Below are 18,588 nucleotides of genomic sequence, written 5' to 3'. Positions count from 1 at the left end.
TCTTTTCTTTTCTTTTTTTTTTTTTAAACTGGCCCTAGCTTAAATGTTGCTCACCCACAGAGAGCTCCTGTGAATACAGATTGAGCCTTTCACCACTGTCTCTGGCTCCATTTAAGATGTAATCACAGCGATGCTGCCTACAGCTCTCAATTCAAGTCTCAATCATTTTCTAGTGGTTATATATCTCAGTGATAAGACTCAGAACTGCAATGTTGTGGGGTTTGTCTGTGCATGTAATGCTCAGAGCCATTAAGTTTTATTGTCTGAAGTAGATAGGCAAAGGTCTATAGGAAGTCATAATCAAATTTAACTATTGTTGATGCACCCACGCTAGTTTCCTTGATGGAGACATGATACTAAGTGTTTTCCTCTCTATTTTCCTGCATAACCTTCACTGCAAATAAGTGATAGGATGATAGGATGCTTTTTTTTTTTTTTTTTTTTTTAACAGCCCAGGGTTAAGCTTCCTCCTAAATTTAAAAAAAATTGATTTTTACACTCTACATCTCCCCACAGTGGCTAATAAACCTTGATGGTCTGTTATGGACCTAGATGTAGCCATAAGTATTAACAGATGTGTTCACATTTTCATTGCATACACACACCATCCAGCAGGTCCCGGATTTTGTCCATGTAGATTTCGAAGTAGGAGACCTGGAGAAATAAATAAATGAATAAATAAATAGCACAGGACCCAAAAGAAGATGTTGATAGATACATGAAGGGCGCGAAATGAAAGCTCATTGGACAAATATGCAAAATGATGTAGCAGTAATCTCTCCACCCATGTGCCTGGTGTGGCTTTATCCTCCATTATGGTGCAGTGATGTAAAAGGGGAAAAATCACAACAAATACTGTAGGATTATCATGGTTTATATCATATCATCATTTATTGATGTTCAGTGTGTAGGCAGAAGATTACCTCCGAGTTTCAAAGCAAATTCCCACTGAATGTATCATTGTGTGTGTGTGAGCAAAACTAAACACGTGCATCGGTGTGTTTGTGACAATTGCACAAATACACACATGAACAGACACAATTGAAATTCACACCAACCTTTATATGGAATTCTAGGTTCTCATCCATTGCAAATATATGCTCAAAAATGTCTTCAGCGATCCGGGGGATGATTCCCATTCCCTGGGGATCATGAAGGTTTCCCTGCAAGAAGATAAGATAAGAATATGTAAGCCAAGTGTCGGATAGATGTGGGCCCTGGAATGAATTAAGCTGAGAGTGTAGTAAAAAGAAAGAAGAACAGATTGGTCTTTGACTTGAAAAGTAACAGGGTTGTTTCCCAGAGAGAGCAGTAGAGCAGGGTAGTTCCCACAGAAGGCTGGAAAAGTAAGATAAAGAGCGATGACAGTGATGGAGGGAGATGTCATGTCAGGGAGAGCAGAAGAGGTGAGCTATAAAAAAAAAATGAATAAGTAAAATATGTGTGTGTGTGTGTGTGTGTGTGTGTGTGTCTGAGCCAATGTGAGCGTGCTACAGCAAGACTGTAAATTATTTATCCATACTCTACCTCCATGGTGTGTGTTTTTCCAGAGGAAGTCTGGCCATAAGCAAAGATGGTCCCATTGTATCCAGCGAGTACATCTGAAGGGAGGAGAGGTACGTTGAATAAAGCAAATAAAGTGGAAATGAAAAAATACCATACAAAAGGATAATCTGACAGAATCCTATCCATTCAGACCGGAGCTTCGGCAGTATGAAAGAAAGGCAGATGTACATATAAGCAAAGGCAAATTGCTTTGACCTTTGCTCCACACACAGATCAAACTGTGGCCATGAAGCAGTGCATGCTGTTTAAGCTTGCTCTGAATCTGTGCAACCTTTATGGCTGCACACAATAAGCAACACGTAGCTGCAGTGTTTAAGTCTCTAATTTAGTCAGTGAAGGACACAATAATGTGGATAAATTGAAAAATACAAAAGCAGACAGCCAAAGAGACAAAGGGGGAAAGACCGTAAAAATATGGATGTGCCTCTATAACCAGATTTCTCTGCTGTGGTTTGCCTTCCACTGCCCTGTTCTGTGGACACAATTCAAAGCTCACTTCTCATTGCAGCATTTTCCTAAATCCCTAACCATAAATGTTTCCTGTCCTGTTGTCAGTCATGGATGGTGCTTTTTTTTTTATATTACGTCTTTTTGCAGCCTTTTACATGCTCCATCGAGACTCAGTTCAATGGACTTCCAGAGGCACTTGAGATCTTGACAGCGGTTGCAGACAGAGGGAGGAGTAAGGAACAAAGATTGGGCTTTCTGAGGTGATGGTTTCTTTTGATCTATTGCCTTGTGGATACACTCCTGCCCTGCTGTGATGTGATCCTCCGCATTTTTGCTGCTCATACCTGTAGGTTATGTGACTGCATCTCATCGTGAAAATTGGTGTTTATCACTTACTGGAGGGAAATGCCATTGGATGTGCACAGTGAATGGACTGACAAAACTGATGTATAGATCCCAAGAGACATTGTGATGCAGTGTGACTCACCTCGGACAATCTGCTTGGCACAGGTATTGTAGACCTGCTCTTGGGTGGTGTTGGTGGGGAACACCTGGTCAAATACATACGACTTCCCCTGTAAAAGCAAACACAAACACAGTCAGCTAAGCAGCACAGACAATTTAGGAGGTACTTTAAATTACTGCCAGTGACAGCCTCCCATTTGGCATGATGTAAAGACCAACCTGAGGAGTTTGTGAAGGGTGTGTGTGAGGTTGCAAGTTGTTTGTGACTTGGATTATGTTCATCGCTAAAACGTTATGTAAAACCATATTGCCCCTATAAATAGAGCCACATCAATATTTCCTTCATACACATAGTGAATAAGTTTTATAGACAGTGTGCCCATCTGTGTGTATGATGCCAGAATAGAAACGCATATATCACATTCAGAGGCCCATCTGTCTCTTTTTTCAGCAGTACAGTACCTTCCTGCGCTATTGAGAAGCAATGGGGGTTTTGAATGAATGCAGTGCAGCATGAAACTGTGGGTAAAAGACTATGTGACCCAGAGAAAGAGAGTGAAGGGATCACATCTGAGGTGAAGCCATTAGAAGGAGCATTCAAGGACTTGAAGACTTGATGTGAAAGGGTGAAAGGAAGAATGGATTTGAGAAGAGGAGTGGAAATGCAAAAAGAAAAGAAAAGAAAAAAAAAAAACTGTAGTTGTGATTGAAGCAGGTAAAATATCAGACAAACAGGCCGCTAAACAGTTAAAGAGAACCTTTTGATCAGTGAAAGACCAAACTGGTCTGCCAAACAGCTGACTAAACTTTGATGGTGTATAATAATCTTAAACATTTTCCATTCAAGTCAGTAACATGAATTTAGTCTTCTTTTGTTTTTAATTACATGGTTTCCTGTTAAATTGCTCACATATCACAGTTCATCTTTTTCATGTGTGTTATGTGCTTTGCCTCAAATATAATAATTTCAACTCAGATTTATTAAAGATGTGTGGACCTAACAGTACACAACACTAACACCAACGGTAGACATGTGATTCATTTCGGGACTTGAACCATCATTTATGATAGAAAAGGGAGCCCTCTATGCCTGCAGCCTGCCAAAAGGATATAACATTTCATGGCTGATAATAAAGCTCTCTTATCTAATCTGGATATACTGAAATTTATACACATACCAGCTTGACTCTAGCCTTTCTGTCATGAGAGTTGTATAGTAAGTGTAAGTGGGAGAGCCATATTATATAAGCAAGGATCTAACTCCATCCTGGCTCCACATGCCCTGTCCTCTTCCTGCTCCTCTACATGTAAAGAAAATATTGTTTTCCTGTGGAGTAAAATATCATTAATGGATATAAATAGACTAAATTGATCCCTCAGTAGATGAAATAAACAAATTTAGGAATTAAAACAGCTTCAGCAGAGGGAGAAAACAGAAATAAACTAAAAGTGGTTTGAAGGCCACCACACACTGTGCATGTTATTATTTTTGATTGGCCTAGCTAATTGTCATGCAAATGCTTTCCATTGATAAAACCTTCCTGAAAGAAAATGACGTGTCTCTGTTTTTTGCATAAGTGCCATAGAACAATGGATTTTTTTTTTTCTTCAATAGTGATTATCTCTGCACCAAGAGTCTTGAGTAGCATAAACTATTAATCCCCCCTCCACATCCAAGTATTGTTTATAGAGCCAGCTGCTGTGCAAACTTATAAAAATTGCAGACAACAAAAAAGCTAGCACAAAATCCCTTAGCACGCAAATTTGTCATTAGCTTGAATAATAATGAAGTGTCCACACTTTCAAGGATGGGTGATTTTGTAGCATGTAAATTATTTGTTATTTATTGTGCAGTTAGGTATGTGCAATAATCTATTTTCAATTAAAAACAATGACTGGCAGTACCGAATGAACTGACAGTCCATCCATCCATCCATCTTCTACAGTGTTTCCGTTTCCAGGTCACGTGGGGTGCTGGAGCCAATCCCAGCTCACTTTGGGTGAGCAGCATGGTTAGGTTGGGTGATATAAATGTGAAATGGTTATAATTTATTAAAAAAAAAAAAAAAACACTGATGCGATTCTGCTACAGACATGTTTATAGCTCAAACATACCTTCAGTTAAAGAGGCCCTAAAGAACCGGTCTGTGGAGGGATCCGGTGTGTTAACCGATTTGGTTCCCCTTTACGCTGATTTACTGCTGAATCGTGCGTACTTAAGGAAGAAACGCAAACAGAAACACAGCTGGGTGTACGGAAAGCGAAATGGAACAAGCCAATGTGTAGGTTACTGGAATGTTATTTATTATATAAAAACATAAATCGAGAATTCATTTGTTCAGCCATTCATTGTCAATCTTTGTGTAAATGGATGCCAGCTAGCCTAGCTGTGGGAGAGTAGCCTTCGTTAAGTAAACCTCACTGCCGGATCACTTACACTAGTTAGTCGCTTCGAAATGGACTGTTAGCTAACTGGTTAGCATGCTCGACTGACGCACTGATGACATTATTTTTGACATATAACGTTACTATTGCTTACCATTTATTTGGAAACGGACGGAGCACCAGTAAATGACATATTTCTGCTCCTCGGAAAACACCCACTGGATAGTGTCCGTATTTTTCATAATTCACGAACTCGTTGAACACACGTTTGTCCATCTTACCATAATGAACATACACTCACGTGACAAACGCTCATCCTGGCCGTCCTTTGGGAAACTGGGTTGGGAATTAGTTTATGTCCTGGGTTAGTTCAAAGTAAGTTCGTGATTTATACGAAAGTCAATGATCCATTCACTCAACACTTCAAATATTTTTTCCTGGAAGCCTACACACCATCTGTTATCTCTTGCACGACATGCCCATAAAATAGGCTATAGGTTGGCTATTGGATTATACATCGTGGTCATATTCTTATGTATAATGTATAATCCTCATCCCACCTGTACTATTTCTCCATAACGATCGGCTCATTCATGGTGGCCGTATTATTACCTGGAACGCTCATTAGCTTGTATCCAGAGTTTGGATGTCTTCTGCTGACATCACTTACAACAACACGGTCCAACTCCTCATCACAGAATACAGGTCTGTCTGCCTGCACACACACACTAAACATTAACAACGAGTAATCCCGGTCCTTGTGTGTGTTGTTGTGTCTGAATCGGTGGAGTACTCCTAAATTTGCGGTCAATATCATGTGCAGAAATAAAGCCAACAAGTTAAATAAATTCTTCTGCCCCCCATGTCACTTTCTGTTACCTGACTGCAGCTGGAGCGCTCTCCTCTGTGTCTTCCTTTCTGATGGAGCTACCAAACTCAGCTGTTTCTGTCTAAGACAACGTTTAGTGTCGGGCTTTAATACAAGCTAGGCTAATGGACGTTAGCAATAGAGCTGGCCAGCTAGCTTACATTACAAGCTAACGGCCCTGTTTCTTATCTTGCTCTTTTCGTTCCAAATTCACCGTCACCACCTTTTAAAAAATATTTGTGTAGAAAATTTCTTAACCCTTTATTTTCTCATTCTTTTTTCTTTTCCTTTCTTATCACCGGACTGATGCTTACCGGACATTTTCCCACCGAACTTCAGACAACAGAAAAGAGGCTAGCATAGCAACAGTAACCAAGGGGGCGGGGCTTAGCGAAGGATGTATTTTTACATGTCCCTTTTTCCCGCCATAAAATAAATCATCTCAGTTCGCTCTTTTACTGGTCTAGTCTGTGGTCTCCGGTCTCGTCTCGGTCCGTTCCTGGAGGGGTGCCGTCACCAGTCTGGTGTGGTTCGGCCTAGGTCCTGGGGGGGGCGCCGTATCTGCATTAGCCCAGTCCAATACTCGCAACCAATTAACTCCGTAGACATGTTCAGGTGCCCACACCGGGAATGGACCCTACATACATACATTACATTACATTACATACATCATTACATACATCACGTTTACATACATTTACATCATATACAGATATTTACATTACATCACCCCGGGGTTACATTACATTACCTCCCCTAGCCCGGAATCGATCCCCTCCCACCTAGGTGCGGGTCGGCAGCGTTACCGCTGCGCCACAGCGGCTGCTCGATTTTCCGCAGACATTTGCGCTATTTCACCACGTCACATTTACGTCACCTGACCTAACCGTGATGACGTGTTCACCCTAAGTGAACTGGGATTGGCTCCAGCGCCCCACGTGACCTCTTCTTCTTAGCTCCGAGTCCACGCCTGTTGATTTGTTTATATTTTTTTATGAGTAAATAAATACCATGCTTTGTTGCTGATTTTTTGTTGTGTATATGCTACAGTTTAACTTGTCGATCATCACAGTGACAATTATGTAGACCTATAGCCTATTTTATGGGCATGTCGTGCAAGAGATAACAGATGGTGTGTAGGCTTCCAGGAAAAAATATTTGAAGTGTTGAGTGAATGGATCATTGACTTTCGTATAAATCACGCACTTACTTTGAACTAACCCAGGACATAAACTAATTCCCAACCCAGTTTCCCAAAGGACGGTCAGGATGAACGTTTGTCATGTGAGTGTATGTTCATTATGATAAGATGGTGTTCAACGAGTTCGTGAATTATGAAAAATATGGACACTATCCGGTGGGTGTTTCCGAGGAGCAGAAATATGTCATTTACTGGTGCTCCGTCCGTTTCCAAATAAATGGTAAGCAATAGTAACGTTATATGTCAAAAATAATGTCATCAGTGCGTCAGTCGAGCATGCTAACCAGTTAGCTAACCAGTTAGCCAGCAGTCCATTTCGATGCGACTAACTAGTGTAAGTGATCCGGCAGTGAGGTTCACTTAACGTAGGCTACTCTCCCACAGCTAGGCTAGCTGGTATCCATTTACACAAAGATTGACAATGAACGGCCGAACAAATGAATTCTTGATTTATGTTTTTATATAATAAATAACATTCCAGTAACCTACACATACGCTTGTTCCATTTCGCTTTCCGTACACCCAGCTGTGTTTCTGTTTGCGTTTCTTCCTTAAGTACGCACGATTCAGCACTAAATCAGCGTAAAGGGGAACCGAATCGGTTAACACACCGGATCCCTCCACAGACCGGTTCTTTAGGGCCTCTTTAACTGAAGGTATGTTTGAGCTATAAACATGTCTGTAGCAGAATCGCATCAGTGTTTTGTGAAATTATGATAAAAGCTAATTTGCTTTCCTGTATTTCCTGAGGTATTTTTTTTATACTTTTACCTTGGTAATTTTTCAAGCAAATACTTTATTACTTTAGCTAAAGTAATATTTTGACTAAGCTACTTTTACTTGTATTGGACTAATATTTGACAAGAAGTATCTGTACTTTTATTCAAGTAGTGAAGTTGTGTACTCTGTCCACCTCTGAAGCTCAGTGGCTAAGTTGCTGAAACATCAAAATCAATGGTCCAATATATGAGAATAGGAGTAAATTAGCTATTAGCATGGTGTTTAGCGCTGTATTAAAGCCAATGTCTTTGACATGACAATCAGAGAACTTATATCAAGTGTGATTCAGGTTTGACTGCTTGTATACTCCATAAAATAAACACAGCAACATACAGATTTTTAGAACTTGCTGTCCTGATTTTGTGTTTGCAAACCACTAAGCCTTTGGCATTGTTTTGTTTTTTTTTTTTTATTATTTCATCTGTTTTCTTTTTCCTTTTAAATATGAGGTGCAGTCACTGCACACCTTTGTTACTGTTGCCATGGTTTCACATGCTGACTGGACTAGCAATCTGTAAGGAGCAGAAAGTTTAAACTTGTTTGTGGTTTTTTTTTGGTTTTTTTTTGTCTGCCCTTTCCTAACAATTTAGTTTGCGACCAATATAAAGAGGTGATATATTTAGATGTTTATCCTGGTCTGCCACAAGAATCTATATATTTTTGCTATTTCATGAGGAAAAGCCGGCAAGGAGGAAGAAAAAAAAACAAGAACACAATTTTAAGTGATCTAGCTGGAAATCAGGTTGTATTACTGCAAAGTAAATCACTGAGTGGGAACATTTCCACAGGGACCACCCACTTTGGTGTTCTAGCTTTGTATGAAATAATTTGTTTGTGACAGAAGGGTAGACAGTTCGGCAGAAACCAAGTTCCAATTTTATGAATATCTCTCCATTTCTTAATAAGCAAAACTGTTTAGTTGTTGTTTTTAAGCACAGTAATCACAACTGCAGGTACAAACAAGTTCCCCATCAGCACTGATTAGGCTGACTCCTCTCCCAGTGAGCCCTGTGTAATGTCACACAGTGCACACATGCAAAATACACAAAATAAGTGAGGGATAGAACGGGGAATTGTGATTTGGTCTTCAGTGGCATGAGTAAATTGCACCAGTTATGTAAGCTGGATGAGAAACAGCCATTTGCTAACCATTTGGTCCACTGACTCCAACGTAAACATACAAATCTGTTCTATTTCTGTATGAATATAAATATGATATAAACAGATATATAGTAGAATTTGCATGTCTGCGTGTAGCTGCATGGAGGCAAATGCTGAAATGAGAAGCAACGAGTGTGAATTTGACTGTGTATATGCAGAAAAAACATAACCAATTATTATTTCAACATGCAGACATTGTTCATGGCCATAAGCTTTATGTGTAATGTCAAACACCCACATACCATGTCCAGACTGCAATCTGCAGTGGCCCGCGAAAGGGAAGAGAGTGAGAGTGAGAGGGAGAGAGAAAAACCAAGAGAGAAAAACCAAGAGTTTTAAAAAACAAAGATTTAAAAACTGCAATAATAACTGGTAGCTAAAAACAATAAAACAAAAAACAATACAAGCAAAGAAAGCTATGAAAAAAAGGGACAGACAGACTTCTATAGTCAGTATAAATAACAGAGAGAGAGAAACACCATCAAGGCTCAAAAATGCCAGGAGGGGGAAATGGGCAATACACAGTAAGAGCAACACCCAAGCAACAGCAAATGTAGTAAATGAGTTAACGAGACAGGAGCAGAAAAAAACAGAGCAATGAAGGAGTGCAGCAGCTGTTGAATTTAGATGGGCTCTGCCGGTAAGGTAAGACACTGGAGACAGAAGAGGCCACTCCAGAGGGCTGGCAGGAAAACACACCATACAACACATTTAGGCAAAATCTTGTAAACCACCAGTGAACACCTCAACTAAGACTTCTGAACACAAACCAAGTTATTGGACTGTGACCTGATGATGAGTCTCTTGACATCTTGGTCAAAGACAATTTGAACATTTTGAGCCTCATTGGTTCAGACCAATGTTTTCTGTTGTTTTTGTGTTTTATGTTTTTGTATGATGAACATCATGAATGTACATACTCCTTTTGTTGAGAAACAGTAGATAACAGAAAAAAATTAATAAAAAAATCAGAGGACATCGCTACAGTCTCTATAGCAAATCAGTCAAGGTGACAAAACCAACAGTGACAGGGGTCTAACTCTCCAAGCATGCACATTATTTACAGCCTGAGCCTCTACAGTCCTATAATTATCTTGAGCTACATCCACCTCTGGTCCTGACAGACAACAGGCATTACTCACACAGCCACACAAAAGGTCACTTGCTGGGAAACCGTAAGCAAAATTTGTTTTGTAAGTGTGCTGAACTGGCCAATGTTTGGTTTGTTTTGTTTTTTTTTAAAGGGACAGATTCAAAGGTGCTGAAGTGTGTGCCAGAAAACACTAACACATTAGATGGCACTCTCCACATAGGGTGATGATTTGTTGACTGCCAATACTTGGCAGCAAAAAATACTTTCCAATACACCACCCACATGTATATGTAGCTCCTATTCAGTGAATTACAGTATAATGCTCTTCCTATCCTTCCTCTCCATGTTGTCCCTCCCACTAGCCAGAAGAGAAATAGTTTAATGTTTTGAAGGAAGAGCTGGATGAGATAATAAGAAGATTAGGCATGTGTTTGTCCTCCTGCTTCACTTTGGTGGGCTGACTGTCTGTCAGGAAGGCAAGCAGGCAGCTGCTCACTTTTTGCGCCACGGCTCATTTGCAGTGGTTTGACATTTGTTGTTGAGCTCGACTTAAGGCAAAGGATGAAGAGGAAGAGGAGCCCATTTTTGTGTTTATGTAAGTAAAGATTTTGTGTGCACATGTTTCTGTGTGTGCGGTCTTTGCCAGCATCTGTGTCTGTCTTATCCACAAATTCATGAATTCTCCTCTCACACACACAAATTCACACACAAGCACAGTGCGACTGACGTGGGAGAGGAGTTCAGGCTGCCAGTGTCTGCTCCATCAACCTAATCAGGCTCTGAGCCCCAGATAACAGCATTCTCTCAGTAACAGAAAACCCCTCACAACTGCAAAAACTGTAGTCACACAATATTACCAAACATTACTGTATCTCCTAATTCACTCTATAGACAAGTCTAAGCCGAGTCGACTGGCACAGTGCCTTGAGGGCAAAGCGGCTCACACAGCAGTGAAGACTGAATGCGAGGTTCCAGTAGTGGTGTTTTACTTTTCAAATTGTCTCGCAGCTATCTTGTGCTGGAATGTTTTGCAGCTATTTTACTTAATCACGAGCTCAGGGAGCTACGGTTTACCACCCAACATTATATTGTTAACACTGGGCTAATGATTTCACTCATTTTCCTGCATGAAGTTGCTTATTAACAAGCCACATGTAGAAATGCAGCCATTAGTCCCCCAATCAAACAGAAATACTCTGCATAATTCATCAGAATGAGGGAGAGGGGTTGAACAAAGGAATGAAGAGCAGAGGGAGGCAAGATTGGCTTTTGTTCACTGAGTTTCCAATCACAAAATAGGAGCAACACTAGCCTCCCTTTGGACAACAAGAGAGGGGGGGGGGATTTAGTTTTAGAGACCCATCGACACTGAGGTCAGGACAGCTGAGAGAGGGAGAGTTAAGAAGAGAGCAAGGCAGAGGAAGTGAGATGAAAAGCTATGAAGTTTCTGGTAGAAACAACAGCAATAAACATGCTAAAAAATATTTGCTTCATTGCGTGCAGAAAATTCTCCAGAGAACTCTGTGCGTCTGCTGCTGCAGGTGAAAACGGGCTAACAGCACTTTAATACAGAATTATATTATATTTTATCAGGTTAAAAAAAAAAAACAAAGCAAGCCTAAGCCAATTCCTTACCTTGAGCAGTGCAGGTAAGGTAACACTCTCTCCTTAGGGTCCTTTGCCTTAAATTAATAGCTTTAAATTTTGGGGAAATACTCTTCTTATTTCTTGCTGTTTATCAAAGTCTTGCTCTGTCTGAAGGAAATTAACTCAACTTCACAGCTCTCTGGTTCATGTCTTTGAGCTAAGCCAAAATAACCAGCTGTTTGAATAATATGTCTTCAGCTAACTTTCGGCAAAAAAACCAACAATAGTTTCCCCCAAAATGACTGCTGATGTCCCATATTGACACTAGGATCCGAAAATATTAAATGATATACGGCTCTACCATATTGTTTGAACAGAAAAGAGCTAAACATATCTAGACCCGGGGGAGGTCAGAAGATTTTCTCACAGCAAAGCACACAGAAATTTATATCCAGTTCAAATGAACTGTTCATGCACCAGAGAGACACACAGAATAAGGGAGCGGGATGGAAAGAGCAAGAAAAGGTGGGGATAACAAGGCGCCTCATCATCTAAGTGGCACTTTGAAGGTTTCAGTGTTTGCCACCAATGTCACATTTGAATGACTTTCCAGCCTTCACATGCCTTACAGTTATTTATGGCATACAGTTATAGAAGCCCCACAGAAAATTGAAGCACACCTTGAGAGAGAAGTGAGTTGCTGAACATGAGTTGGGACAAGCAGCCTAGGCCTGGGGCAAAGGGCTTCAATCCAAACCTGAGACAGTCTGAGAGCCAAGCTTTTAGCTCTTGTTTATCTCAAAGGGAATGTGTGGTGTCAAAGGAAACATCTGAGATCCTGTGGACTCACAGTCGCAATCTCCATTTCAGCCACCTGCTTTCAGCTAAACCTGTGCATAAGCAAATCCAGGCAAATTGAATTCACACGGGACACAAGATTACCTGTGACAGCAGCTTTGTCTCAGTCTGCAATGCTCTAAATAAATTAATTAAAAAAATATATCTCTTTTTCCTGCCGACGGGCATGTTTTAAGAAAGGGTTAGTATAGATCTGAATGTGTACAGTAATCCATTTAACACGTAGCAACACTTAGGGAGTAGGCAATGCATCAATTTATCACAAAGGGGGCATATTTTTCCCCACTGATTTTGAGAGCGAGGCTGTGTTATATAAGAAAGCTCTTAACCAAACCATCAATCCCTCTCGACCAATAATTTAATCTGTGCACTAACTGTGAGCCAACTGTGCTGACTGAATTTAGAAGATGAAATCGTAATGCAGGCAACATTTAATGCAACACCCTCAGACATTTCTTGCTTTGTGCCAAATTAAAATAGAGAGTTTTTAGTCATGCTGGTCTACAGCTCCAATTAAATCTGAATGCAGAACCTGAATACTTTGACTGATGTGAAAATGTATAAGTGCCAAAGAAAGAAACATGAAGTAGAGCACCATTAATGCCGATGGGCTGTGTTGCACCATCAGTCCTCAGCCTGTTAGAGACCCAGTGTGGCTGAGAATGAATAATAAATTTGAGTTTAGAAAAATAGGATGGAAGAAGCTGTAGAAATATAGTAAACATCTTTATCTAACTTGTGTTTGTTACCAGCAATTACTAAACCCAGTGAAGCTACGGGGATAGCATTGTGGGAAATGAAGCAATCCAAGAAATACTAATGATTTAAATTTGTTGTAAAAATCAACAACATGGTAATGAAGATTCTTGTTGTAATCCAGCCAGAATTTATGACAGAGCCACGCAGAGAGTAATGTGGGTAATAAAAGGCCAAAGGGAAAAAAGTTTGCATGAAAATGAATTATTGAAAATCATAATTACAGAGAGAGAGGGAGGAAAAGGTGGGGCAAAAGAAGTGAAAAACTTAATATGTTGTGATTGTTGAAGTACCCAGTGGGAGCCACCAAGACACAACATTACTGAGCTTGAGCCTGGAAAAGTGTTTTCTCAAGTCTGGGCTGGGAACAATCCTGGGCCACAGAAAGACTAAAATAAGCTTGAAAATGTTGTTTGGCAAGATTTTTCAAGTCTCTCTGATGTAAAGCAGTTTGAATAAAATTCTGAAAAACAGCAAATTAAATTAATTTAGATCAAAAGCAGTAAAGGAAAATGTGCTTGAAAGTATGGCTCCCCTGAGAAGGTGGGGGGGGCTCGAGTAGATGTCACGGTCTCTGCTGTCAGTTCAATAAACTGAACTGTGATTAACTGAAGGAAACAGGATTCCTGGGCATGCAGAGGACAGGGAAGCTCCTTTCATTTCTGAGGGATTTCCTCCGTATCATAGGGCCAATATAGCACCAACCGCCTGGGGTCTTGGCAATTACAAACACGTGTGTGAGCATGTGCAGTTGGTTGTACTGTAATGTACTGCCCACAGATGCCAAGGGCGGACGTAGGGACCAGGCAGTATCCTGGGCAGGGCCGTGGCTAATGAGAGGAGGATGCTCCATTAACGCTCCCTGGAGCAAAAAGCCTCGGAGTCACAGCCCACTTCTGTCATAAAAGGGGAGAAATGGGAGGGAGAGGTACTGGTGAATTGGCACGAGCTTATCTAACTCTGGCACACGTGAACGCTGAGTAAAAATAAAATGAGCTGAAGGAACTGGCAGCTAATATTCTGTTGAGTGTCTCTGCTAACAAAATGGGTGCCCGTATAATATTGATATTCCAGAAAAAGATGACAGTGAGAGCTGTATGCCCATATGGGTACAGGTTGCTGGTAGCCAGATTAGCGTCTCTATAGTTTAAAGCAGGAAACGTTCACTATGAAGTGGAAGTGTTTAGAATAGCTTTAAAGATAGAAAAGTTAATCTCTGCTAGTCTGGTTCTCATTTCATGGGCCAAGATATCTCGCAAGCTGTTTTGCTCTTGATCCTCTAATGGTCAGGTTCCTGATTGTCAGGAACTCCCTTCACTAAACTTCGTCCCTAACCCTAACCCACATCCACCGAAAACTATTGCTGAGTCACAAGGAATTGAGCAGCGGAATCATTACACTATGAAATACAGCCAGAGAAAAAATATAGCAAAGCTTGCATTGAGAGGAGGAGATCAGATCTGATCCCAAGTGGTAGTCGCATCGATGGCGGCGTCCAAGAGGAGAAATGAGTGCAGATCATGACCCTGCACAGCAATCCCATTACGGCACTTAATTGGTTAGGGTGTGTGCACTGCAGTGATAGAATTGGAGCACAAAGGTGGAGGAGCAGGGGAGCCAGTTGGACCTCCATTTCTCCTTCTCTTTGGCCGCTGAAGCCGTTGCAAAAGGAATATCCTTCAAAGAGCACCAGTGGAACTATAAATAACAGGAGGCACGACACAGGTAGAGGAGTTTACGCTGTTCCTGACATGCACTGACAACAGATTGTTACAGCAGCAACTGAGCAGTAGAAAATAGGAAATATTTTTCAACGCTGATTCCGAACCGAGGATAGGACAACAGAGAGTGAACTCTCATCTGTGCACGAAAGCAGAGGAGCCACGGCCCCATTGGAAATCGGAATACTTTGAAATGAAGGGGCTGCTGATGAGTAATCAGTTAATTCTCAACAACACTGCATGCCAATTTCTGCAAGACCTGACGCTGTCAGTTCAGTTTGAACAATCTCACAATGTGCCTTCCTGCAGAGTTTAGTGTAAAACACACTGTCTGTGAACCATTTGACAAGGTTGCTCTAATCCTCTAATATTCCTTCAAAAGTAAACAGCTTGTAAGTATTTCGGAGATGAAAATACAACAGCCTCTTCTACTATGGAGTTTCTATAGAAGACTTGTAAGCACTCAAGAGAGCAGCAGTCAGAGAAAGGCGATCCATAGAATTACAAATGGTGTGCAGAGAATAGAGAATCAATAGCGTGTTAATGCACACAATTTCGATTGAGTTTTCTAATGTCAGTTCAGGGACCTGTTTCACCACAAACAAGCTGACCTTTGTTGCTATTTATCACTGTCAACCAAAACTAAAAAAAAAAATATCAAACAATTCCAAAAGACCCATGATGTCATAGGTCAGCGTAGTGGCTAGGAACCCGTTATAATGAGGTTTGCAAACTCCAGTCAGCACAAAGCACAAACACATGTCAGAAAATCGTACAGTGTACACAGATGCACTCATGCCGTGAATCTGACAGGATAATTGCTTACAGTTTGTGCAAAAAACAAGAAGAAGAAAGTTTTTGTCTTTATCTAAATGGGCTGCAGGCCCATTAAAATGTAGCTTTCAGACTGCGACGTAATGGGCCATGATAAGTGGGACCCACAGTTTCATCCAAAGCCCACAGTGGAGTTTTAAAGTTCTTTGCACTTGTTCGATCAAAAATAGTTATACGTAAAATTCTGTGGATTTGCTCTGGGTAAACAAGTTGTGTCAAACTCTCCTTCCCCCTAAAGAGAAACTCAGACCATGCTTGCAGCTAAAAACAAGGGTTTGTTGCAGCTGTAGCCAAATGGACCATAAAATGATTCCTTTTTGGACAGAGGGAATGAAAATGATGCTGTTTATCCCCTTGAGCACCAGTGACTCTTTTGCAGGCCAGGAATATCAATCGAAGGAGGAAATGCAGTTTTGTTTTTGTTTTTTTCATCCAGATGTACAGATGCACACTTCTTGCGTTCCATATCTATATCTCATCGCAAGCAAGTAAGGAAGAAAAAAATCATTTTTTTGCTGCCACTGAGTCAGCCTTGATCCATTTATTTATTCATAGAAATGAATCCAAAGCATGATTCATTGTGGCACTCTCTCTCGCCTGCCAGAAGATTGGGAGGGACAATCTGGCCGCTGTGATGCTGCATTATTCCAGCCAGTGAAATGCAAGAGACAGCTGCTACTGAAGACTCGAAGGTTGCACCTTGCGGCCGTGCAGGCTGAGTATGGTTATTGCTGTCACATATAGGCTCTACAGGTGGCATCGCGTTTCAGATGAAAAGGCACATGACAAAGAAACTATCGATGATAATAAACGCCATTCATGGTTGTGTCACACCAGTAGGATGGATGTAACAGAGTGCTGTTGCCATTAAAATCACTCATGGGAAAAACACTGTGTCACTGTGTCAAAGCGTTTCACAGGCTGTTAAGAAAAAATAACTCTCCCACTGCAGTTGCGGAGAAAAACATTTCTTGTTGTCTTGTGTTTCATTCCAACACAAATGTGTCTTTGATGATCAAACCACTATATTACTTGGTTCAGGGTTGATTGAACGATTCTGCTCAGTAGTATCTGTGTGTATTTTGTATTTCGGCTGTTTCTTGCTTGTAGCACAACTGATGCAGTGTGGATCCAGGAGTGACATTGGTTCCTCACTACTGGTGTCAATTAGTTGGAGCACAGCAGATTTTCCGTTGGACAGAGAAAAGTCGTGAAGGCCCTAGTGAATTATTCAGTCCTCGGTATGAAAAGTATTCAGAAAGTCATGTAATATTCAGTTCAGTTCTCTTTAGTCGATTTCATGACAGACCTGAGTTTAATCAATTGTTTCTTTTTGATCACCCGACACATTTGCGGTTGTCTTCGGCTCTGTGGAGCAGTTTAGCCTCTTTTCGCTCATTGCTGTGGTTTTATGGGCTTTCACTCTCAAACCTCCCACTAACCCAATTTCCAGCAAAGCAGGCAGCTAAAAGAAATTCTGACTAACATATTGTGTGCTACTGGTCCAGCTTCTAAAGGTGAGCCGACAAGAGTGCAACTACCTGGTGAACACAGGGGAGGAGACGCAGCTTAAGATATACATCCCTCAGGAAATGGCTTAGTGCAAAACACCCAATTGGTAAGAGAATGCTGAAGGAGCTAAATGTTTCTCTCTGTTTGCAGGATAGAAATTGGCAGCTGTTTTCTCACTGACCTCTTTATAAAATTATAAAACGTGTGAAAATGTGTCAAATTAATAACTGGTCCTTGCAAGTTAAAAGTGGAAATCATAAGATGTGAGGGGCTTCTTCCTCCTGCTGCTTCAACTCTACTCCATAACCAGAAGATTTGAAGGGAAAAAAAAACACCTCACAAGTGAATGACAACTAAAATGTATTTGTAACTTTATTATCCTTGTCACTTCTCTATTTATCTAATCTACACTGTTTTTCAGAATGTCAGAAATAATGAGTGTTTGTTCAGTCACTGGCTCAATAGATTCAAGAGATCAAGTGCCATTATCTTGCCATTATTATTTATTTATTATTTATTATTTTAAATGCAAGTCATCAAAACTCACATCCAAGTTGATACACAAGTCTTTTGACGTTTTCTCTTTTGTCTCAGGCCTACACACCTCTCAAGTCAGATTTCACCTGTTTTCAATCTTTTCAGGTCCCTTGAGCCTTCAATCCTTCATTCAGAACACAAAAACATACTATCGTCTGCGATCTTTAATCTCTCCAAGTATCCTCCTTCATGCCATGCAGGTTCAGCCAAACCATCAATCAACAACTAAAATCACTGCCTCTGCCAGCTAACAAGTTCCATGAGCCTCCTTCTTTGGGCAGAAAAATATGGAGCCATTAGCGCTGCCCAGATGCGAATTGTTTTTATCAACCATCAAAATGTGAGTGCGTAGCTGCTCTTACCAATCACTGCAGCAGAAGCCTGATATTTAATATCCTGATCAAAACTGACAGATGCCGCATCTCAACTCTCAAATGACTTATTTTTTTTTAATAACTTCCTCTGAGTTTTCCAGAGCTACAAGAGAAAAAAAAAACACACACACACTCTGATGACTTTTGATGCCTAAAAGCCCCTCTCTTCTTCGAGGCCTCCAAAGCAATTACAATGGCCAAGATGGAAACTGTGAACATATTTTTATTATTATATTCAACTGTAAAGAAATAACTTGAGGGGGATTTAGTTTATGAAATGGGTGTAAAGTAAAGATGTGCATGCTGTGTTTCCAAACATTATCAGATTTGAATGGTTAGAGGGAAAAAACTGCAGAGCAGTGTATGTGTGCATGTTTTATTGTCATTGTGACACATCGCAGTTCTTTTAACTGGGTAATAATATTTCCACTCATTTCCGC

General features: G+C 40.6%; 1 protein-coding gene across 1 annotated transcript in view; it reads right to left on the bottom strand.

The window, feature by feature from the left end:
* kif5ab (kinesin family member 5A, b) overlaps window positions 1-18,588 on the bottom strand; it is a 50,538-nt gene that overhangs the window by 30,346 nt on the left and 1,604 nt on the right. Inside the window, exons 2-6 of the mRNA XM_029502275.1 lie at window positions 12,431-12,433; window positions 2,504-2,591; window positions 1,528-1,601; window positions 1,059-1,163; window positions 606-654 (exon numbers count right to left, since the gene is read on the bottom strand). Coding sequence (XP_029358135.1) covers window positions 606-654; window positions 1,059-1,163; window positions 1,528-1,601; window positions 2,504-2,591; window positions 12,431-12,433 — 319 coding nt within the window. The remainder of the gene's footprint in view (window positions 1-605; window positions 655-1,058; window positions 1,164-1,527; window positions 1,602-2,503; window positions 2,592-12,430; window positions 12,434-18,588) is intronic.

Source organism: Echeneis naucrates, chromosome 5 (genome assembly GCF_900963305.1).
Source record: "Echeneis naucrates chromosome 5, fEcheNa1.1, whole genome shotgun sequence".
NCBI classification, from domain to species: domain Eukaryota; kingdom Metazoa; phylum Chordata; class Actinopteri; order Carangiformes; family Echeneidae; genus Echeneis; species Echeneis naucrates.
Note: the sequence above shows the minus strand (reverse complement) of the source record. Positions and strands in the feature narration are given on the sequence as shown.